Source organism: Tiliqua scincoides, chromosome 1 (genome assembly GCF_035046505.1).
Source record: "Tiliqua scincoides isolate rTilSci1 chromosome 1, rTilSci1.hap2, whole genome shotgun sequence".
NCBI lineage: Eukaryota > Metazoa > Chordata > Lepidosauria > Squamata > Scincidae > Tiliqua > Tiliqua scincoides.
The window spans coordinates 45,730,155-45,755,767 of NC_089821.1; the positions used below are offsets into that span (position 1 = coordinate 45,730,155).

A 25,613-nucleotide genomic window follows, 5' to 3' on the forward strand; every position below is an offset into this window, starting at 1 on the left:
CCTGCCACATGCTCTGGCAGGCATTCTGGAGATAAAAGAACAATAGAAAGAGATAAGTGCCAGGGCAAGGTCTTTAAACTTATTTCAGTGTTCCTATTACAACTTTGTAGCTCATCAGCTGATAGCAAATGATAGCCAGATAATTGGGAGAGCCAGATAAGGAGCTGGGAAGGAGGTTATGTTTGACACCTCTGGTCTAGAGACAGGGCTTGAGGATTACAGATCAGTGGTGGACCTCCCATACATTCGATAGAGCAAATGCCCCAGGTGCAGACCCTCGCACAACTCCAGGACACGGGGAAGCCTCTCTGAGGCTCCCAACAGGGTCAGAAACTGTGCTTCCGGTTTTCTGGAAGCACAGTTTAAAGCACTGGGAGCTCAGAGAGACTCAGAGAGAGCTCAGACAGGCTTCCCGACGCGTCCTGGAGTCATGCAAGGCTCCATCATGCTCCAGGTATGTTGGGGGGGGTGGATTTGTGCATGGGGGTGGCAACATCCCACGGGAGGCACCATCGCAGACCTTTGCCCTGGGAAGCAGGGCTGGGGAGGTCCACCACTGTTACAGATGTGCTCATGTTCTGGCCAATGAAAATGCTTCTAGAAAACCCACAGGAAGGGCCTTCTCTCTGACCTTTGATTCTACCAATCAGTGACACACTGTAACCTGAAGGTGACCATTTATCTATAATGGCCAATAATCGTTGACAGACCTAACTTCATTTTTATTTCTGATTGTGGATTCTATACATAAACTAGGCATTGTGTGAAAAATCTCTTTCTGTCTGGAATCTATTGCCAAATTCATTGGGTTATGAAGGAGGGACCCTTTATTATGTACCTCAGTAGATTTTTTAACCCCTAAACTTGAAAGATCCACAGGGAAGCTGCTCCAAACCTTTGATAATTTTCATTGACTTTATTGGATCATGCAAATGGGCAAAGACTGATATGGAAGGAAAAGAAAGGCTTTGGGCATGTTGTGTGTCTGCATGAAGCATAGGTTTGTGGCAAATAAGAGAAGTTTTCTAGTGAAGCACATGGTACTGATGCAGACATCTGCATTCCACCAAATGTTGAGGATATGGCCACTACTAAGTTGATTGTAATACAGGTGTGAACCACTTAACAACGGGGATATGTCCTCTGATCCCCGTTGTTATGTGATTAGGTTGTTAAACAAGCATTCAGCCCAATCTAGTGCCTTTGTTGTGTAAGCAGACACTTGCTGCCACACACTAGTTGGCTGCACAGGCTACTGGAGACTGATTGCTTTTTCTTATATTAAGAGCTTCTTGGTTGTGTAAATCGACATTCTACTGCAGGCTATGGGAGACGTGACTGCCTCATTAAGAGCTTCTTTGCTGTGCTTTGACCACTGTCATATAAGCGGTCTGTCATTAAGCAGAAGGTTCTTAAGCGGTGCACGCCTGTATTTACACAATTTCCACATTTTCAAGTTGCAAGCTGTTTGAAGGGCATTAAGCTATAAGGGTTGAATTAAATTCTATGAAAAACTAACATCTCTTTTAATGAATCAGGCCCCTGGTTTCTGTTTTTGCCTACTGGTTTTGAATTATCTGCCATAGGAAAAACACAATTACTGACAGTTGTTTCATTTTTTAAAATTTAAACTTTGAAAACTAAACTTTTCAAACAGGTTGAAAAGAATTTCACATGGCAACAAAATCAGGGACAGTTGGTTATCATCTGTTTAAAATCAACATACTCTGTGAAATAATTCAATCAACCCAACTATTTCTAATGAAAATTATTTTGTATCCTAGGGAGTTAAAATGGAGTATTCAATATAACATTTGGGAAAAAAAATCATTTATAATTAATAGGAGGTACACTGCATTTTTTAAACAAACATAAACCCTGTAATATTACATATTTTCATTAAAACCCACACATAAAGCTAACAAAACATAACTTTAAAAAGAAATAATGCGAAGCCAAAGAAATTGCAATTTGCTCTTAAAATGGATTTTACAGTAAAGCATGAAGTACTAGCAAAAATAGTTTCCTAATAAGTAATTTTGCAAATCTTATTTCTGCTCACATACTGTATTGATTTGAATAACCTTTGCAATTATTTGCTGCAAGTAAAAAAAATAAGATAAACAAACCATGGAAGTATATGATTGTTCTGGACAAAAGACAGTTGAATAATTGTAGCCATGATCTCCAATTTGCTTATTATTAGAGAAGACAGTAGTAAATACAAAAGCTGGCGATTTCAGCCAGGCAATAGCTAGTGCTAAAAAGAGAAAGCACATTCAAAGCTGTCCCAACTTGCTGCCTAATGAGGAGCAATTAATCCATCTTATTGTATTTCAAAATGCAGAAGACTCCATTCACATCAAAGGGAATTTTTCAAGGCTTTTATCATTGTTCATTTATATATTAAAAAAAACCCTGTGCAGAACTATCTTCAGCATTCTAACCGTCAACAGTATTTTCATTTTACATGGAAGCAGCATGGATACTAACAGACTTTAAAGCATGGTATACATGGCAACTGTCACATTTTTTTTTTTGCTTCCTTTAATTTTAAAATCATATTAATTAAATCTAATTAATAGTAGAAATCAAAGGAAAATGTTTGGCAATTTCTAGGATAAAATTACTTAATTTGTATACCCCTCCTAATCTACTTAGAAGAATTCTCACCCCTCCCCACCCCAAAGTATGAAATTCTTTCCCGGTTTGGGGCAGTAAAAGCTATGATACCCCAGTGCAAAAGGAGGATTTGCAGCATGTCCTACTTGAAAGATAAGTAGTGACAGCTATTTTTGAACCAGCCACATAAAAATACATATCAGAAGTATTCGAGAAGTTTCAATCACTTCCTTACAGGATTTTTTAAATCTATATTAGAATATGCTACTATTATGTGGGGCACAATACCTGGGATATAACAGAAGTGTTTGTCACAGTAAACACAGGAAACTTTGAAAGCCTCCATGTGTTTTTAAGCATTTGGGGTAATGCACTCAGGAGCTCCGAATGACCATGTTCAGTCCATTGACACATTCAGAAATGCACATCTGCTCTGAGTACAATTCAGTTGCCATGTAACATACATCTAGAAATAGTATGCTCGTTTCTATATTTATTAAATGAGCTATACTGTATTCTTACTTAATACTGTACTAGAAAAGAGGAAACTATCAGAACACATTCTTTCTTCAGCTCTGTATTGCACAACTGGATGTTATAAAAGCAGAATGTACAGATGTCAGGTGTTCACAATGAATGAGTCAAGCCTATTTCTTTGCATTAACATGTACTTTATGATATATAAAACTTCATTAGTAATAACTGGAGTTCTGATTAATATGTGCTGAGACCTGTCCTAGGCTACTAGGATACTTTGGGCAAGTCCTACAACAATATTCAAATAATATGCTACCTTGATTATAACCCGATCTGTATTTCCATTATTTGTTCATTTTCATGTAGAGTCAGGGCTGCAATTCCCAAAAGACACATGCCCCTAGAAAAGTACTAGCTGTTGCAGAGCGGACAGAAGTAGAGGGGTAATAAACACCTCCCTGACCATTTTCATGATAATTCCTGATTTTTTCCCAGGGTTGTGTGCCAAATTATGTGCAATTGGACGTTATACTTGTTCAGTAAAACATGCTGGAGATTGCTTTAAGGCAGTGTTTCTCAAACTGTGGGTCCAGACTCACTAGATGTGTCCCCATTCATTTCAATGGTTCATTTTTAATACATTAGACTTGATGCTACCATGGTATATGACTGCATTTGGGGAAACATGACAGATCTGTACTTATAACAGGCTTATATTATGTGTATGCTTTTAACAATGATAGTCAATAGGACTTACTCTTGGGTAAGTGTGGGTAGGGCTGCAATCTAGGATGGATAAAAATTTTCCTGCTTGATGATGTCACTTCCGGTCATGACATCACTCCCGGTGTGTCCTGACACATTATCATTCTAAAAAGTGGGTCCCGGTACTAAAAAGGTGAGAACCACTGCTTTAAGGGGTTATGGTAAAGTATACAACTGACAAACAGGGCTTGGTCATGAATGGAGCCTAAAGAACAGAACAAGAGTCTGAACAGAATCTATATGGATCCTATCCCATGTTCAAAGTCTATGTATGCAGTTAGTTGTACACACTAAGGCTCTGCCCAGACCTTCTGTTGAATGTGGAGACACTGGAAGTGAAATCACTGGGTGTGATTCCACTCCTCACCTCTACATTGTTAAATATTGGTATGGTTTCCTTGTACAAATTATGCAATGTGAACAATGCTTTTGCTAAATACAGATTATCAGTTATAACAAAGCGGGGTGGCATGAAAAATGGGATATAAACGCCTGAGTAAAACAAACAACGTAAGTGGCTGTATTGCAGAAATGAATATCAGGAACAATACAGAAGTTTACTCAGCATCTAATCCTTGCATGTGTCATGAATTAAATATTATCTTCCTAAAAAGGTCTTCTGTAATTAAGAAGTAGAACAGAATTCTGCATAGGTGCAGAACATGCGTTTAGTGGTTTTGCTGAAATGACCCAGAAAATTGAGACTACAGGTGCTAAGAGAGAGAGTATGTAAGTGGCTTCTGTAGGTCACTTAGGTGGAGGAGCTTCACAAACCTGAGTATATGTAGGGGCCCACCCCTGGAGGGGCCTGGAGCAGGCTTGTTCCACCCCCAGGGAGGCCTCAGATTGGCTGGAGGGGAGAGGGGTTCCAGCACCCTTGTCCTCCTCCTTAGCAGAGCTGCCACACCTGGCTTGGCAGCAGGAGCTGTTCACCTCACAGCTCCCTACTTCACACTGCTTGTCTCTCATCCCTGGCCTCCCTGTTTTATGGAGCAAGCCCGCCCCCTTTGGCCCCTCCCCTTCCTTCAGGTGGGGCAGAAAAGGCCTTTCCTGTTCCTGGCTTGTTTCCTTCTGTGTTCCTTGTTTGCCCTGCCAGCCTCCTCTGTCTGGTTGGGGTGAGCCAACCTGCTTTGGCCCCCTCAAGGGCAGGGAAGCCTCCCCACCCTGGGCATGGGGTGCCCGCTCCAGGATAAGTTGGGGGTCAGGGCATCTGGGCCCCGACAGCATATAAGCCTAGTTCTCAAGGTTCCAGAGTTTCTCTGTTTTTACCTGAACCTTTTGTTAATTTGCATATATTTGTATGAGCTATGATTAGTGTGCCAACCTTGGACAGAAAAAGATGACATTTTAAGGGGCAGTTGAAGATGATATAGAAATACACTGACATTACATTGTCACAGTTTTTTTTTTCCTCCTGTGATGCTCATAACTGCTGACTCAGTTATGAATCATGCCTATCCCTAGGTCAGAATTACCCATTTCTACTATTTCTTTTAAGTCATATATGTCAATCACATAAAAGGGCTCAAATTGGGACCCTAACAGACCAGCGCACAGATCCTTTCTTCTCTGTGACACTAGCTCAGTGATACAGGAAAGCGAACTCCAATCCACTGCCTGCTGTACAGTTTCAGGGCCTGTAGCACTCTCTCTTTCTCAGAGTCTAGGCAACTCATAATCGACTGCACTCTAAACTCAATGAGGGTGCCAGAAAAATAAAAAAAGTAAATCAAAAGCTGAAGCCAGAGAACTCCCAAGGAAAATAATGCATGGCATTCTAATAGTGAAGGTAACTGATCACTGGAACCCACAACAATGGGGAGGCTGATCCTGTGTCACAAACAGTTTTCAAATTAAATCAGATGGCCTTTCTAGAAAACACACTTCAATCCAACACAAGCTGGTGAGTGTGCTCTAACGGTAAGAGAAGAAAATTCAATTGCACGTGCTATAGAGCAGGGTAGACTACATTATAACAGCAGCTTTTCATTATGTTAAAAGTCTATAGACACTATTTTGTTTTACAGTTCTCTATTCTAGTTCCTTCTCAGTCTCCTGGCTCCTTACTGACCAAAAAGCTTGAGGAGGTAAGTCAGGCCTTACATGTTATATTGCGGCTTCACAGAAAGCCCACAAACATCTCCTTTTCGGCTTTACAAAAAGCATTAAATAGGTTTAATTGTATCGTGAGTGGTATCCCAAAAGAGCTACTGGGGTGGGGGGTGTGCCAACAATGCCTTAGAACAGTGTTTCTCAAACTGTGGGTCGGGACCCACTAGGTAGGTCACGAGCCAATTTCAGATGGGTCACCATTCATTTCAATATTTTATTTTTAATATATTAGACTTGGTGCTACCGTGGTATGTGACTGCATTTGGGGAAATGTTACAGACCTGTACTTTTAACAAGCTACTATGCATATTCATTTAACAACAGTAAATGGGACTTACTCCTGGGTAAGTGTGGGTAGGATTACAGCCTAAGATTGCTAAAAATTTCCTGCTTGATGATGACACTTCTGGTCATGACATCACGTGTGGTGAGTCCTGATAGACTGTCATTCTAAAAAGTGGGTCCTGGTGCTAAAGTTTGAGAACTACTGCCTTAGAAGAAATAGGTGTGCAGGAATAAATACTCCTTGTAGCACAGTAAGCAGGGAGGTGGTCCAGGTACCAGGCTGGAAGGGGGGTGCCGTGTGAGAAGTAACAGCACCAGTCTCCTCCTCCATCTTCTCGTGTTTCAGGCCAGCAGCGCATTGCCATGGCTGGTAAGTGGCCTGCCTTTGGTTACCTCTGAATGCTCCTATAGGAGTAGGCAGATTGGGAGATAGTACTGTTTGCTATCTTCCTTCCCAAACATTTTTGAGCAACAGAGTGAACATCAGTCCTTAGAAGGGGGTTGTCCTAAATGAGTTGTGTGTCATTTCTTCTTTGTTCCAATCCAAAGGTGCAAAGGACAAAGCAAAGGACTCTGAACCAAATCAGATGATAGTCAGCTTCCAGAACTGATCCTTCTACTGAATTTGAGTTAGCACTATGTGGGTCTTAATTAAACCTATGAATCCTAATGCTGTGACTCTCCTCCACTTAGCTCTATCATGGCACCTGCAGTCTTCTAAAAACAGCAGCAAAGGTGACTGGAAATAAAGGAAAGTGGTACAGGCCAGGCCACTCTGTATTTTCAGCGCTGCCGCAGGGGGTATCCTACATTTATTTGATTGTAGGGTAATCCTGACTCACATGACAGAATCCCAGAAGAAGGGTCTACCATACACTCAAATAAAAGTAGGATATCCCAAATTTGGGATACCAGTGATGAACAGAAGAGGGAAAGCATGCCATAGTTGTGGATCCCCAAATTCTTCATGGATACACTCCTGAAAGCAGAATGCCATCTGATTTAACCTTCTCTCTTTCTCAACAACATTCTTTCTTACTAGTTAGGACCATGTTTTTTATTTCTCCTTCACATGAAAGACCATTACTTGAATGATAGCATTCTTCTTCTTCTATGGCAGTTATTTTCTACCCTTGCTTATGAAAACAGCTCCTGGGATAACAGTTTCCTCACAACCATGACAAGGCACAAGATTTATGATCTGAGAACAAATGACTTAATTTCCACTGGTGCCTTGTCACTCAAGCATGTTTTATTGCTGCAGCTTGTCTCTTTGCACTGATATACATACTGAGATTGCAGGAGTGGCAGAAGTTATTACTCAGCAGATAACTGCATCAGCAGATTATTTAAGAAAATTCCTTAGAACCTATGCATTCTGCAGAAAACACTGCTTAACTCATCTTAGTGGAAGAGTAGAGAGCCCACCAGGAAAAGGGACTTGCAGGTATCAAGGTAATGTCGCTGCTCTGCTCTGCAGAAAGTTTCATGATCGTAAGAGAGGTGCAGCAACAAGAATTAAAGCTGATATATTTTTAAGATCTTAGGTGTGAATAACAGAAATATGCTTTTGTTTTTTCCAAACAACGTAATTGTAAAACAGGCTCTCTCAGAAACCCAAGTTATGCTAATAAATGGTTTAATTTATTCCCACAAAGGAGGTTGCAGGTGCCCAGCATGATTTAGGCACGTGCATGGAGTCAGTACTGCTTACTTTTTAAACATGAGCTAAGATGCCTAATTTTAGCCATTAGGATTGATAGTTTTAGTCTGAAAATGTTGCACCCTGGGTTAAAAAGCAGTATTTTTAAGTTGTCTTAGTTCTTCACCAACCCCGACTGCTCAGCCAGTGCAGCTCAAAAGCCAGCCACCAACAGCCATACAAGCTTGCCAGCATGCTGCCCACAGCACATTGGAAACCAAAAGCTCCTGAGAAGGAGGACAAGTTACAAAGCCAGCCTGTTATTTACATACTACAGTTCAGGGATTGTGGCAAGCATCATCCAGTGTTTACCATTTAAGGTAATGCAATCACTTTCTGAGACGCTTTGCTTTCAAGCAAGTTCCAAAAAAAATTCATTCTTATATTTGTTTCTTAAAAAACAATAGCACGATAGAATGATTTTAGATTACATCTAAGATGTGTAGTTGTTACTAACAATTAAGAAGAAAAAAGGGGGAAAACCAGTGTATAACTTCACTGTACTTCCAGTCTGCTGGGTAAAAAAAATGCTAAAGGATTCTTCTGTGCAAAATTGCATGATTAAAATGTGGAAAACAAAGCATTTCCTGTTGCTTCCCATTTATCCTCAAAAAACAGGGGAAAAAGAAGGACAGTTTTTGTTAAATTTAACAGAAATAATTAATATGTCCCCCAGATTTGAGAAATTAAAAAATAAAATGAATCAAAGAGCATAATCCAATCAAAACTAAGTACCTTGATTGATTTCAATGGGTGAGATTTAAGCAGATGTCTAACTGTCCTACTAAAGTGACAAGGGCTTGAAAGTGCTTTACTTTGCCTGGATCAAGCCCACAGTAAATATTTCAATTTGGAGGAAAAGAGAGTACCTCATAAATGGTAGAATTGACAAATCTGTATTCAATGCACAGACATAGATAGGAGTAAAGTAGCTTAGGTTAGAGTGGGGAATCTAACCCTGATAAGAATACATATATTTTTTAAAAATCTTGACAAATGTTTCAAAAACCTGGATTGTACGAAAAACGATATTGCCTAAATATCAGTTATCCCACTCCAGTTGTATGCATGTTTGTACACATGCAACACAGTCTCCCTTTTTCTTAACCACAATGTTTAAAAAGGAAAAGATTAAGCTTTTTTAAAAAAATAAATAAATAAAACACCTACTGGCTCAATTATATATATAAAAAAGATATGCATTCTCTACAGAGTATGTACGCACACAGCAAACAGCATTGTCAAGGGTGTTAAAATAGTTTAATATAGGTGCTAGTGCAGAAATCAGAGACAGGGAGAGAGATTAACAACAAAGAATTGTAAACAGCTACCACATGCAAGGAAACTAGGTTACAAGAATCACAGCACCAGGCATTCACCAATCACCAGGGAAAACAGGAAGTGAAATGCATAGCAACCACAAGCCCCAAAGCAGAAAAGCGCATACCTTCAGCTTGGAATGAAAATCACGAGATTTCCTTCTGGCAAGAACCTGAATGTGACTAGACACCTGCAGGGTAGGGGAAGGGAGGGAAACAAAGGAAAAGCCTGTAACCATGGAGATGAAAAGCCCCCTACAACTGGGCAAGCCAAACGTACCTTAATGGCGGCTTGAATTTCTCGAACTTTCTTCCTTGCTAAGACCTGTATGTGACTAGACACCTACATCGTTCAGAGTTATAAAATAAAAAACAAAAGAAAAACACAAAAGAAACACAAAAAAATCAACTATAAAATATCTACTGTTTAAATAAAAGAAATAAAAGTTTCTTTGGGGCAAGTTATTTGCATCTTCAGTAAGCTTTGCTATTAAGAGTCCACATTCCCAGCCATACATCACACATTTAACATTGATCATCACTGCAGTGACTTCATTAAAAAGTAAAAAGAATACTTTTTTTCCTACAAGAGAAAAACTCAGATGATGCCTGGAGGTAGATAAGGACTACAGCACATGCTCTTTTCTAAAAGCCTTTTCAACTTTGTTGTGAAGTTTTGTCTTAAACATGTGTAGGTTGTTCCAAACCAAATAGAAGTTTAACATCAGGCACTATTACACAAAAATTAAGCACAAGCCTCATTTCAAGGAACCTGTGTTCTGATCCCATTAACAGAGCCAAATTCTACTGCATCTGATGAACGAAAGCCCTTTGCAAATACTGTACATTATGTAGGTGTAGCATATATAGGGGCAGCACCATAGTGGCCATCCCAATCTACATACATTTATTGGAATGCCTATACTGAGCCCTTAGGCATATAAGCTGTTTCCATCTAGATGTTAAAATGAATGGACTTTGGTTAGGGCTTGTCATCATCCCCATGCAAGTTCATTTTAAGCATACTGAACATATGAAAATGGCTTACATCTCAAACGGAACATGAGTGAACACATGCCCATGGAATAAGGCTCATTTTCCTATGGATGCAATATTTGAAGATATTTTATAGACAAAATGTCATATTATACTAGAGGACAGAGAGAGGGAAATAATTACTCCAAAAAGACAATGCAACCAAATTAGGAACCAGTACAATTAATGGACCAAAATAATGGTTTAGTTTATTAGATATGCAAAAGCTCTAAAAGTGTTTGTTTAGTGTGTTCATATCCTTTTCCTTTCTTCAAAAAGTAAAGGTGGTATACATAGAGATTATCTCAATTTATTCTCACAACAATCCCTGTCAGGCTGTGACTGGCCCCATGAGCTCCACTGATGTGTGGGAACTTGAGTTCAGGCATACCTGATCCAGAAGTTAACAGTGCTGCAAACTATATAACAATAACCTGTCTTTACAACTCTGGTAATAAAGAAAACATGCAGGAAGAATCAAACTTCTGGTAGTGTTTTGAAATATAAAGATCACATTCTGTAAGTGGTATAAATAATTCTTTCAATACTTGCGGCAAAGTCCAATAAAATTGAAAAATACATCTTCTTGATATACAGCAAATCCAATGGATTGCTTCAGCATTCACTGTAATTGTAAGTAATAGAGCAATCACAAATGCTGTTTAGCAACATGTATAGTAATTTCCACAGGTATGTAAACAGCTCCAGAACATAACTCAAAGATTTAAAAAAAGGAAAAAAAGAACCTGAGATCTCCACTTGAAAGAGTACAAAATATCTTATTTAAAAGCAGCTAGGAAATTATTTTACAATAGCTTTAATGCAATATACATGCTCTCCAACAATCCAGATTAGGGGTGTCCAAACTTTTTGGCAGGAGGGCCACATCATCTCTCTGACACTGTGTCCAGGGCCGGGAAAAAAAAAGAATTAATTTACATTTCAAACTTGAATAATTTACATAAATGAATATATTAGAGATGGAACATATGAATAAATGAACGTCTTGCAATAGCTCAAGGCCTATAAAAGGCCTTGCACAAAGCAAGGTCAGCCTTTCCTTTGCTGCTGCTGCTGCATCACAGACATGAAACAGCAAGCAGTGGAAGGTGCCCTCTTCCCACAGCTCACACAAGAGGTTGAACAGTCACCCTCACGCTGAGAGCAGCTGCATTGGGCCAGCACGGGCTCCAGCAAGTCTCTGGAGGGCCAGAGGCTCACTAAAGACTGGAGGCTCCCTGAGGGCCAGATTGGGAGTCCCTGAGGGCTGCAAGTGGCCCCCGGGCTGGGGTTTGGGCACCCCTGATCCAGATAGTGGAAATCAACGAACATTACAAACAAGTTTTTCCAAAATGCTTCCCAAGTGGACAGAACTGTCCTTTACCAATGGAAGCCTGAAGTTTCACAGCCTTCACATGAGAGGCAGTCAGGTAATTGGCTGGTGTATACGAAAAGAAAAGTTACTACCTTTAAATACTTTCTTTGAATCTCACTTGATAATATAAGAAGTTTGATTCTTCCCGCATACGTCAATTTGTAATGCCTGTGTAATTACACAGTATAATTTGATTGTTGTGTTGTGTAAGGTGAGCTATACATTATTAGTAGCCACTGTATAGTGTTGTGATACAATTATAATTTTTCTCTGTTTGTGGAGATTGTCAAGTTATTTCTATGTTTCTGTTCCAGAGTTGAGGAACACTTTGATGCGTGTACAGACACTTCCAGACAAGCAGGCTGTCTCATTGTATTCAGTTGAAGTGCACCCCTGTGACAATATCAGAGTGGAACATCCTGCACATGTAGAGTTCCATACATTTGTCAGAAGTGCTGTAAACCTGAAAATGTGGAGCAGCTTGATTCTCCTTAAGCACAAACTTACATGCAAAAAGACAGCTCATTTCAGAACTACACTGAAACACTTTTTCTAAAAGTGACAAATACTTTTTCTAAATGAAATTATGGATCCTTCCAAAGCAAGAAACACTGGGTAGGAAATACAGTACCAAAAGTTGCCAGGAAAGGTGGAGAAAAACCGAATGTCCTCCAAATCCTGATAAGGATCATTACAACAATTCAAAATGTGAATTAACTTTCTACTAGGATATTTTTCCCCATGATAAGGCATTAAAAATTTCTTTATTGTGCACAGGAAAAACATTTCAGTCATATTGGTTATCTCTTCACTTCAGTTAGTAGGCCTGTTTAATCAACAGGTAAAATGAGCCCTTATCAGCATGTGTGACAGAATTCAGATATCACAGTAATCCAAATTAGGATTTTAGTTTCCAAATATGGAAGCTATGGTTATTATAAACTGCTTATGGTTATTATAAACTGCTCAGCCTTCCAGTCTGCAGGCAGAATAATAATCCCAACTTGGGTTTACCAATTCAGATATCATGCAGAACTATAGATAGCAAACTCCATGGTTCTTGATTTATGTTAGACCAACACTTGGAAACTATGGTTTGCCAATTCAGATATCAGACTAAAACCACAGTTAAGATTCTTTGACCATGACTGAAATAATGTGTGAATTGAGGCTGAACACCTAAGATAAATGGAAAAGACTAAACTCAACTGATTATAAAATTGCCTTTTATCTGCTAATGAACTACTTGTGAATGGGGCTACTGACAAACAGAAAGGGGGTGACAATCATTTTTATATTGATTATGCATTTCTAAACAATGTGTCTATCTTGTTGAAAGGGGAAATTTCAACATGGGAAATTAATGGGAAATTAAAACATTGTTCCTTAGGGCACATGTGAAATCCTAAGGCTTCGGAGCCCTTTTCGAAATTCTGCCACTGCTATGATTTTCAAAAAATATCATGGCAATGATGCCACCATTTACATGATGCCTAATTCAAAATGCAAAAAGGGTACTTGGGTCTACATTTCTGATTCCAGAAGGCCACTTTGACTGCCATCCTATGCACACTTACCTGAGAATAAGCCCCATTGACTATAATGGGACTTACTTCTGAGTAGACATGCATAGGATTGGGCTCTTAGGTACAAAAAATTAACAGCTTGCTAAAAAAAAAAAAAACGCCACAAAGAAGAGACTGTCACTTACCCAGTTGTGCAACCCCAAACCAAAAACAATTGACAAGAACCTCTTAAATTACCTGCACTGATCCTGATTACTCCCAGGAACAGAATTCAAATTATACATTTTGGATTGTGGTACTACTCTATATTGCTGCTTGCCTCTCACTTTTAAAATCCACTGCACTTTTGATTTCTGTCAAACAAAGAAGTTCAGCAACAGAAAATATCACTTGATGTAAATGCCTGCCTGAGAGGTTGGCACTAGTCCAATCCCCCCGCCAACCTTTGCTGAATTGGCATTACTTTTCATTGTGCCACAAAACAAACACAGCATGCTTGTGTAGGAACTTCACCATTCTTAACACAGTAATATTAAATGCATGACAGTGACACATTACTACATTAAAGTTTAAAATAAATTACAATAACAAGGCAATCTTTAAAAATATAATAACAAAGGGATGAAGAGAAGCATTTGATTTCAATTCTTCGCAAAGCTGAATGAAGTTATTCAAATCCATCATTAATTCTGGACTGGATGAGGGAAGCTGGTATGGATTCCACAATTTGTTCTGGGCATGTATAAAGAGGCTAAGGATAGTTGAGTCTCTGTACAAATGACCAGTGGTCCTTTGATAAAGTGAGAGCATGTATTGACATTCACTGGAAATACACCTTCTGTTGTGGGATGTTCCACCACCTGCATTCGGAGATCAAAAGTGTGCATGCAGCAAGGTGTTAATAAAAGTATCACTTTTCATTGCACTGAAGCAGCACTGGGCATGTGAGGAAGGAAGAGGAACAGCACTCCCTCAATGCACTGGAAGTGCACTCTGAACTTCCTGGTAGTTGTGACTTCCACTGGAACCTGGAATTTGTGACTTCCACTGGGTGACTTTCACTGGAACCTGTGGTCCAGGTCTGGATTAACATACAGTAATCACTGTCAAATACACTGATGTGGATGAGTCTGAATTATTCTCAGAGGGAAGAATCAAGATGCCCCCTACAGAAATCACTATTCAACATTCCTGTATTAATCAATTCCAACAAAACGGTCGCCCTTTCAGTCAAAAATCTGACCGAACACTGCAATCCTACACTAAAACCTAAATATTTAATGAACCCCATGAACATTTCTGAAATTTTTTTTTAATTAGAGAGTCATGCAACTGTTTTTAATTTTGAATACAAGAGATTTAAGTCACAGGAGCCACAAGTACAAAATATTAAATCTTGTAGCAAAAATTCAGTTTATATTAAAAAGGGGGGTATCTAATCATCATAGCTATGGAAATATTATCATTATACTTTGAATAATCAGAAACTATAATGCATTTGAAAGTTTAGGACATGTCTGATAGTTTAAAAATGTTTCAAGTACACATTTTAGGTTTACTGAGGTTTTTTCAGTGACAAAGTTGAATGTTATAGAACTCAGGGGTCATAAGGACAGAATTATCTTTGGTTTAGATTTCACAGTCAAAAGATCTTGTCATCATTAACAGCAATGGACAGCTACAGACACATGAAAGCGGACATGAAGTCTTTTAATTTCCCATGAAAACTATCATATGGGAGGAAAATGTCAGCTCGAAGAGGCAGTACCAGCATCTTTCTCAGAGGCAGTGATTCATATAAAGCTTTGAAGCAACTGCTTTTAGACACAGATGACACAGGGCTTTCCTATATCATAAAAAATGTGACAGGAAAATGAACTCAAAAAGCCTGCAGAGATCATAAAGCAGTGTAAGTATTTGAAAAGAGTAGATCAGGTACAAAAAGTTAAACTAGAATCTCAAAACCATTATTGTCTGAAAATCTGGGCCTGGAAAGCCATCTTGTTTTCAGGGGAAACTGGCTGTGATAAAATGTATTTCACTCTTCAGATAGACTCTTCACTCTTCATATTACAAGCAGGCGTAATGTTCTTAATTTTTTTTTTTTTTAAACTTGGATTTGTACTCTGACTGTATTCTGGAGTTAGTCTACCTGTAATCACATTCAGAGCTCTTTCATGATGTCATTCTGCCCAAAGCACTTCAAATGTAAATTTCCTGGGTACTGTTTTTCAAAGTGAAATCTGTCTAATGACAGCAATGTCATGGTGGAGCCAGACTGGAAACTTTCACAGAGAAGATATCAGAAAGGGTAAATTATGGAGCTCAGATGATAGATACAGGAGGCTCTCCTCTGCAGTAGTGTAGCTAGAGGGGTACAAAGCACTAAGTTTTGCACAGTGTCTCAACATGGTGTGCAAGTGGCCCCTCCCCCACCTTTTCAGAGCTATTCTGGGCCACTAGAGCAAAATGGAAGAAATGCCTGTTTTACGCTAGTGAACCGGAATGGCTCTAGAGAGGAGGGGGAAGGGCTGCTTGCACACTGTAAGGAGGTGCCATGCAAAAGTTAGGGCTTTGCACCCCCTCTAGCTACACTACTGCTTCTCTGCTTTCCTCTGATTATTCGAGGTCATGGTCATTGTGAGAGTGTGTGCACATTCCTGAGATTTTTCAGGAAAGCAAAGATACATCCTGAATATACTTTAAGAAGAAAGGCATCTGTTAACAAAGCGAGGCCTAATTCTTAAAACATCTAAGAAAATATGACTTATAGGACAATAGACATTTATCCAACTTGACTTTTTTTTAAATCTCATGGAATAAAATTTCAAGACCTAAATTCTGTGGAGGAGTCCCTTCTCACACAGTTAGGCGTGTATCTTCTACCACACAACCAGGATGAAATAATTTTTTCCCTACTTTTATATTAGATTTTAGAACTTTATGTAATAATTTTTCTATGATTGGCTAACAGATCAATCCTCTCCTTTTGTGACTACAAAAGGCCCTTCCAGCAGTCATGACTGGAGAGACTTTCAATATATAAAAAAGACACAAGAGATCTTTTTAAAAAGGTCTCTCAAGAGATCCTGAGGGAATTATTTTACCCACAGAGATTCCAATTGGAACTTGCCCCAAGTATATATACATCAAGCTTCTCCTTCTTCCTCTGCTCTGAGACATCATGAGGCATGGCTGCCCCTATTTTGTAATGTCATGAACAAATGATTTCATAAAATGATGTAACTTTGGGCCCTGCCTGGCCTAAAACCTGATATCAACAGATATCAACAGGTTTGTGTAATCAAGTTTACTCCCCAGATAATACTGGAGTATAGTTGAACCTCAGTATCAGTGGGTGATCTATTCCCAGACCCCCGCGGATACCAAAACCTGCAGATTAGTAAATCAGCCGGTCTGGTCCATAGGATCTCCAGACACAATATATGTTCTCTAGTCACCATCCAGAGGGGATCTGAGGCCCACAAAGGATTCTACAAGCCTCAGAAAGGCTCCAGAGGTGCCAGAAAGGCACTTCCAGTTTTTGGAAAAAATTGAAGTGCCTTTACAGCACCTCTGGAGGCCTTTCTGAGGTCCCCAGAGGTTGTGCAAAGCCTCTGAGGCCTCAGAAAGGCTCCCAGACATGACTGGAGAACATCTCTGGTCATGTCCAGGAGCTCATGTTCAGCTTCTATCGTGGGTTTCCATTGTGCGGTTAGTTAAAACCAGAATCCACATATAGTGCATAGTCCAGAATCCACATATACAGAGTCCTGACCTGTACTTCACATAAACAGATTTAATAAAGCATTCTAGCCAGTGCCTTTTTTGTAAAAAGAAAGGTGCAGGAACTCACAACTTGTTAATCTTTTATTTATTTATTTATTTTTAAACCATTTTTAATTGGAGAAATAAAATATTTTTTATGTGCTTCCCCCCTAAAGATTAACTTACTTCTGAGTAGACATGCATAGGATTGGGCTGTCAATCTCCACACCCCCTTCCCCCTAGCTACTTTTCCTACACATGGGGAAAAATACTGTACAGGTGCACTTGTAGCACGTAGTATGTAGTGTGGCACCACTTCCAGGAGAGGAAGCAGTGAATGGCTTCCGAAAAATGGCTTACATGAATTCCATGTAGTAAAATTACTCTAAGCAACTGTGGGAGTAAGAACAAAAAAAGAATTCTTACATGAGAGGGGTCCTTAGGTGCACATAGAAACAGCTACGTTTGCAAACAAGCGATTAAATATGGTTTAATTCAGGTATCAGAATACTCTGTGTCTTTGGGAAGGCGCTTGTCATGCAATTGTATGTTCTCTGCTGCCCTGAGCAGCTGCTGTGCATTGCTGGAGAGGAGCTGCAAACGCTGGCTGGTGGAGGGCATGCTTGTGGGGGAAGGATGAAGAGGATCTCTGGCAAGGCTGGACAGCATGTTGTACAAACATAGAATCCCTTTTCACCTGCCCTTAGCAGGTGAAAACGGGTGCAGATATATATCTCTGCCAGGATTAAGAGCCCAATCCTATGTATGTCTACTCTGAAGTAAGTCTCGTTCTAGTCAATGGAGCTTACTCCCAGGAAAGTGCCTGGGATTGCAGCCTAAGAGCCCAATCCTATGCATGTCTACTCAGAAGTCCACTTTAGTGAATGGGGCTTACTGTGGATAGGATGGCAGCTTCAGGGCCCAATCCTGTGCCTGTCTCCTCAGAAGTCAGTCCCATTAGAGTCAATGGGGCTTCCTCCCAGGAAAGTGTGGAGAGGACTGCAGCCTCAGAGCCAAAGCCTATGGCTGTCTCCTCAGAAGTCAGTCCCATTAGAGGCAGTGGGGCTTCCTCCCAGGAAAGTGTGGAGAGGACTGCAGCCTCAGAGCCCCTCCTGTGCCTGTCTCCTCAGAAGTCAGTCCCATTAGAGGCAGTGGGGCTTCCTCCCAGGAAAGTGTGGAGAGGACTGCAGCCTCAGAGCCAAAGCCTATGGCTGTCTACTCAGAAGTCAGTCCCACTAGAGGCAGTGGGGCTTCCTCCCAGGAAAGTGTGGAGAGGACTGCAGCCTCAAAGCCAAAGCCTATGGCTGTCTCCTCAGAAGTCAGTCCCAGTAGAAGCAGTGGGGCTTCTTCCCAGGAAAGTGTGGAGAGGACTGCAGCCTCAGAGCCCTTCCTCTGCCTGTCTACTCAGGCTGCAAGGCTATGACACTTTCCTGGGAGTAAGCCCCATTGAACACAATGGAACTTACTTCTGAGTAGACATGCATAGGCTTGGGCTCTCAGGCTGCAAGGCTATGCACCCTTTCCCAGGAGCAAGCCCCATTGAGCACAATGAGACTTACTTCTGAGTAGACACACCTAGGCTCGTGCTGCAGATTGGCATGGGGGCTGCACCAGCCAGCTTCTTTCTCCTCCTCCTCCGCCAAGCCAGTACCTGGGCGTTCTGTGGGTGCTGCAGCCCGTCTCCCTGGCTGGCTGGCTGGCTGTCCGTCCTCCTCCTTGGCGCGTGTCCCCCGTGCCCTCCACCAGTTTGGAAGCTGCGTGGGGAAGCAGAGTGCGGGGGGAGGGGTGGTGGGCTGGGCTCAGGCGAGAGCTTGGGGTGGGGGCAGGAGGGGGTCATTGTGCGGTCAGGCAGGGGCCAGGCACCCATCCACCCTGCACCCCCCAGCACCCACCCAGCGAATGCCTCTGTTTTGCTCCCCCCCGGAATGCCTCCGAAGGGGAGGGGCCCTTGCAAAAAGGTGCCGGAACTCCGTACCCCCGCGTTCCATTAGGAAAAAAGCCCAGATTCTAGCTATCTGAAACAACTAGATGATGACATTCTACCAAAGGTTGTTGACCTGTTGGAGGCTGGGTAACTAAGTTAGGAGCAGGCAGGAGTTTAACATGAAAAAAATAAAACCTCTGTTCCCCAGCTTGTTACAGAAACTTAAGAGCCCAATCCTACCCCCACCATGCTATAGCATGCAGCACGTGCAAAAAAGGTGCACGCTGCATGCTATGGAGGAGGGGTGACCTTAAAGCAAATAGGAAGTAAGTAAAAAAAAATTTTTTTAAACCTCCATGTAAGACCCAAGAGTCTCCTCTAACATATTAAGAATATTAAGAAAATTTTCAACGGGAGTAGTTCACAAAGCAGTTTACATAGTGAAATAAATATGTCACCTATTTTGAGGTGAGTGGCTTGAGAAGGTTTTGGAAAAAGGGGTGAGATCCGCTGTGTGCAACTGCTGCCGGATCTACCCCCACCCTGCCCAGTTCCTCCTCCAACATGCCCATGTCATGATCCACACTCCATGCTGGTTTACCAGCACTGGAATGGGCATCTGATGCTGCTGCCCCTTTACAATGGCAACCTGACAATGGCCACAAGCTGTACTCTGCATTTCACCAGCAGCTAATTTACAGCAGCTGGACTTCTGTAAATCACATGATAGAATTGGGCTGTTGATTATTTATTTGGAAGTTAATTGATTAATACTTCTAAGCTATTTTTCAAATACAGAAGCTCACAGATGCAAGTGTACACCATGTGCCTAATAAACAGTCACTGAAGTGATGAATAGAACAAAACAGGAGCATTCTTAAAAGCAAACTCAAGACAATGAAAAGCCAAAATTATATCTAACCAGAGCTGAAGCAGACAGCCACTGCAGCCAAGATCACTACATTCTATTATAAATCAACATGCATTCTCTTCTCCTGTAGGACGGGCTTACCTGCTTCCTGGTCCGTGTCTTTCCCGTTCTAAGTTTGATGTATCTGGCTATCAGTTCATTCCTACCTGAAACAAATACAAAATTACAATGAAGGCCAAAAGTAGCAATTCAGCAAGAATAAGTAAATGTTTTACATACATTATTTTAAAACAGAGGTCACCAACAAAACAATGCCTCTACTATCTTTTCAAACACTGCCTCAAAAAGATATTTCAGATTGAATATTAGAGAGGAGGTGGCATGTGGAATGAGACAAGGGGAAATATCTTTAAAAGTTTCTAATAGCATACTGGAGACTGAGCCAATGGAGAATTTTTCAACAAAAACAGTTTCAAAATTTCCAAGTTCTGTGAGGTCAGCACAATCTGACTATTGCAAATTCCAGGATGTCAAAACTGCAATTCTCGCAACTGGCAGCAATTGGAATTTATTATCATTCATAGCGGCTTTGGGGGAGAATAATTCTAAAGGGAAATTACACAGAAGTAAAAGGGTCAAACACACCCTATCTCTGCACTACAATCCTGATCTGAACTGTGGCTCCAAGAAGCTGTTACTCTTCAGTCAGTTTAAGATGCTAACTAATCAAGGCTGCAATCCTAACCTCACTTTCTTGAGAATAAGCCCCATTGAACAAAATAAGACTTTCTTCTGAGTAGACCTGGTTAGGATTGTGTCCTAAAATGATTTAATGTTGCATGCAATTTGGTCCTATATATGTGACTTGCGGGTTCTTGATCCCACTTCTCAATTCTCTCCTCCCTATTGGAAAATGCTTTTCATTCACAGAGATGCTAATTTGTGAAAACAGGGCCCTTATAGTACTCCCTTATCCATCAGTTTCCTCAAATGTGGGCCCTTGATATGGAGAGGGCTACAGATGTATGAAGTATATGCATTCCCAGTGGCATACCTGGCAGGGGGCCCAGAGGGGGGTCCCATGGTCTGGGGCTGCAGATTCCCCAGGGGGGCATCCGCTGCCTCCCACACCCCCAGCTGCCGCCACCCCACCCCAAGGTGCAGACCACCCTGGTCCTGCTGTCTCCCCTCACAGAGGCCTTCTGGAGGCTGAAAACCATCACTTCTCGTTTTTGGCTGAAGCAGCAGGCCCAGGGAGGCAACGCATCCAGGTGGGGGGGCACCCCTGGAGATGTGCCCCTGGGCAGCACAGTGCCAAGGAACACCACTGGACATTCCTCAGTATCCACAGGTCCCATTCCTGCACTTAATCAACAGTTCTCAAATTGCCCTATCATGCTCTTGACTCACCTCTCTTCATTTGCAAAAGGAAGCTTTCTTCCCCCCCCCCCCTTTGCTTTGGAATGCTTTGGAAAAGGAAACAGAGGAAGCAGGCTGACAGTGAGAATGTTAGACTTGTAGCTGCTAGAGGTATACTAGAGGAGGTGACAGTGAGAATGCTAACATAGCATACAATTTCTTTGAAAGTATGACAAATCCAGTTGTGTCTGGTACTGCAGGTAATCAGAATATGTGGTCAGCTTTTAACTTTCTCAGGTGGGCAATATCTAATATAAAATGAATAGTACTGCAATGCATGCATAACTGTAAGTATATGCAACATTAAAATACCAGTAAAGCACAATGTCTGTGAGGCTTTGCTCACTCCCAGCAATCTGGAGCATGAATGTAGAGGTCAAGCTAGGGATGAATGTGAAACTGAGAAGTGGAGAATTGTGCCCTGGATGCGTGTACTAAATTTCATTCTGATATCTCAATGTTCAGAGTTATCGCATTACAAAGAAACTGACAAACTCACAAATGGAATGCCAAATGGGCAAGCAGTTAAACCAAAGCGACATTTCCCTTGGTTTATAAGACATCATCCAATCAAAATAAAACAAAAAGCACACCATCACTACACAGTTAAAAGAAGGATTGGAAATCAACTTTCATTCTTATAGGTGCATAAAAAAATGGAGGCAAAACGCCAACATTCCTAGGCACCATCATCATATTTTTGGGGTTTTGTTGACCTGACAGAAATATAACCACCAAGTGATAAATGCTTAAGCAAAGAAGGAAGCTACAATTCCTCAGGAAAGAGACTCTGGCAAACTAAATATCAACCCTTAACATAAGTAGCATTGCCAAATTTATTCAAGGGAGTAAAAATAAGAAGATTCCAGTTCCAAAAACAGACCTCTTCTTTTCTTAGCAGAGTTTAACACAAATTTCATTGGCAGTTGGACTGGTGGTGTCCAAGAGCTATTCCTCAGTAGCAGCAGTTTCTCAGGGGACATTTTGTATCAACACAATCAATGTCTGGACACGTTTAGGCATCAGGAGTAGTCCTCACCATCTTATGGCCACATAAGATGCTATAAAACTGCTTCTAGTGCCTGTGTGCCAGTAGGTGGGTGGGGTGGGGGAAAGACATCTCTTGCTACATTTGTGCAGAAAACAAAAGAAAAGAATGACATTTTAAATCCAAATTAGCTAACAAAAAAAGCCTCTTGTAGATAAAAGTCAACAACTGATTAAACAGTTTCGACCTCTAAGACAAACAGCTACTATTTAAAAGCCATGAGCAAAATCTATTTTAAGCCTTTAAAAATATTATAGGCAGGTGTTAAGTCATCCCCATCGTGAGTTTTGAGAGTGGTCCCACAGCGAGTTTGGAGAAGGCTTATGGCAAAGGGGGCGGGGTGGGGGGAATTGGGCAATGCTTTCCTATCCTGGCAGCGTTTTGTTCAGACAAGCTTACTGCAGAAGGTCATGTGACATAGGCCAAATAAACAGCATCTGGGGATTTTCAATTACAGACCTTCACCCAGCATGCCTGCACTGTAATCTCTACCAGATGAGGCTCAGGCCTCACTATTTTCAATAATTCACACACTGTGTACACATAACATGACAATAAGGGCATTCATGCAACTGCCTGATTCGCACATCAAAGCTCCCAAATGGCCAGCTGTAAGCATGCTTACTGCTGAATAATTCATTCTTTTCACAGGCTTGAAAAAACGCTCAGCAGGACTTGGCAAGCTTGTGTTCTTTCCTGTGTGGTATGCTAAACTCAAATTTTGAAAGAGGTACAGCCCCACTTTAAAAAAAAAAAAAAAAGAGCTGGAGATTCAACCGTTTAAATGCACATTTGCAAAGATTGAAATGGTTTTTTTAAAAAATAAAACAGTCAACTGAACAAGCTACAATTCCAAAATGAGGGAAAGAAGGGGGGAAGAGAGAGAGAGAGAGAGTGCAGTTAAAAAACAACATTCGTGGTTGTGAGGCAGGTGTTTCATAAAAAAATAAAACTGCTTTCTACCAAAGGCTTCCCCCCCTTTGCATAAATCATACATACAAAATATTTCTGCAGATGCCTGTTTACAAGTCCTGCAAAGTTTATTTCCACATACCTAGGATACTGTTCTGCTACCCACCAGTACAGAGTATGTTTTATATAAATAAAAAAACCCACAATTATCATTATCCAGCTAGGACTGGATAGACTAATCATCTGGTTTTGCCTCTTTTAGCCTTATTAGAAGATTTTTGCAGGCACTTAAAAACCCTGCTGCTAGAATTTAATTGCAAGACAGACATCCTAAAGCACTTCTAATTACGTTTACTCCATTCTGATAAAATTTGCTTCCTCAACTTTGCAAACCATGTTCTTTTAAAGCAATCCCCTGCTCCATAATATCAAGTTTTCTTATCTGTCAATCAACACTAGAACCAGCAGGATCAACTAGTCATGACCTCCCCTCATAGCAAACACATGCTGCTTACCAGCTGTGGGCTGTGTATTTTTACACTCTTTTCCCTATCATTCAGAGTGGTTTCCTCTTAATCACAATAATCCTAAAAGTGCTAAAACATATCAATCGTCCTTTAAGCCCTGCCTACAAAAGGCCAGCCATCCTGCCTTTATGGGTTTGTCCAGCAGCAGCTGATACTTCATTCAGCTGCAAATCCAATTTAGAAGCTACAAGAGGTTTAGCATCTTTGAAAAAATATTGGGTGTTGAATCTGCATGGTTAAGTCAGCAATATTCCTCTCCCATATTGTTCTGCCTTTTCTGTTATATTTGCACTCCTGTTGGATTTCCCCTGTTGATGACCTGATAATAACTATATTTTTAAAGTATCATTGTCAAGTATTACGATATCATTAAAATACTCCCACATGGTATAAAAAAGTAAACGGAAAACCATTGAAAGCTAATGTCATCATGTCAACTAAAAACAACACATTTATATATAATTTCAGAAGAATGTTCAATATAATGTCACTTGCTAAGTGACTATGGCAAAATCATGGCAATGACATAAATGATTATCTAAAATGCTTAACACATGGATGAAAATAATTCACTTGTCTTTTTTATCATTTCACATTTGAAATAGAAATGGTACCAGGACTGGGAACTAGGAGCTCCTGGTGGCATAAGTGAAATTTTTGCAAAGGAATTTATCCCAAAGAACCAACCAGAACTTCCTTGTTAGCCATTTTAATTGTCTTTAATATCCTCAGTCCCGCATGGCCATTCACAATGATCCTGTATTTCAGTTTCAGAAACTTACAAACCAGTAGTGTTATTAAACCCACTGAACTTAATGGATTTAAGTTTTCTTAACTATATTAGACTATGGCTTAGCTATTTAGCTAAACCTTACAAACTCATTTTTCATATTAGACTATGACTAGATATTTAGCTACAGCTTGCAAACTCATTCTGCAATGAAATAATAATAATAATAATAATAATAATAATAATAATAATAATAATAATAATAATAATAATAATAATAATAAAAAGTTCGTCGTTTCAGCTTCTGTGATTATCAGATTCAGTTTTTCCCCCTCCAGGGCTGCTAACCTCATGGTAAAATACTTACTATTCACAACAGGTATGATCTAGTTTTATTTGGATGCTTTGATTATGTTTTGTTTGTTACCTTGATATTATACTTTACTATGCAATACTAACTGTACTTTTTCTTTTCAGCAGTTCATATCAACATTAATATTAATTTTGTGCTTTTCACAAGAGCAAAACTGCAGTTTTGTTACCAAATCCACATCCAAAACAGATGACATAAAACTAAAGGATTATAGAAAGATTAACATGTTCGTTGCTATGATGATGCAAAAACTGACTAGACAAATGCAAACTTTGCAAGCTAAGTTTGTATTTGAGTTTTCAAAAGTGCTGATTTAACACAGAGTACCAACCAATTTTAAAACAAGTACAGGTTTGCCAAGAGTTGGTAGTGAGAAGTCTGACTTGGCCAGAAATTCTTCAAATACACAAACAATGGGCTGGCTCATCTGTCATGCATGATGGATGAGTTAAGGGGATTAAAATCAGTATTTGCATCATAATAGATAAAAATTAGCAAAATAGAATTTCTCAGTAGGTGGCTTCAGTTTTACTTGTTTGCCAAGGAAAAAAGGAGGTCCATTTCTTAGAAGAATTACAGGAGGCTTACAATCCTCATTGGAAGGGACACTATTTTAAAAGCAGATTTAACTTTCTCAGAGAAGAACTAAGGAAGGTTAACTTGGGTAAGTTTCCGATTCTCAAACATTTTTTCAGGTCTTTTCTATAGTTTAAAACAAATTAGCACATTAAAAAATTGAGAAAATCACAGTTTTATCCTGTTAAAAGAAGATATTTGGGGAAACTTGTTACAACATTGGAAAGGACCATTCTCCTTTTGCCTA

At 40.2% G+C, this 25,613-nt stretch overlaps 1 protein-coding gene across 3 annotated transcripts in view; it reads right to left on the bottom strand.

Annotated features, from left to right (window-relative positions):
- TEAD1 (TEA domain transcription factor 1) overlaps positions 1-25,613 on the bottom strand; it is a 244,272-nt gene that overhangs the window by 77,346 nt on the left and 141,313 nt on the right. For 2 of the 3 annotated variants that reach the window (XM_066639093.1, XM_066639085.1), the window contains exons 4-5: positions 19,923-19,987; positions 9,411-9,473 (exon numbers count right to left, since the gene is read on the bottom strand). In XM_066639093.1, coding sequence (XP_066495190.1) covers positions 9,411-9,473; positions 19,923-19,987 — 128 coding nt within the window. Of the gene's footprint in view, positions 1-9,410; positions 9,474-9,562; positions 9,626-19,922; positions 19,988-25,613 lie in introns of all 3 variants that reach the window. The other variant, XM_066639100.1, reaches the window with a different exon arrangement.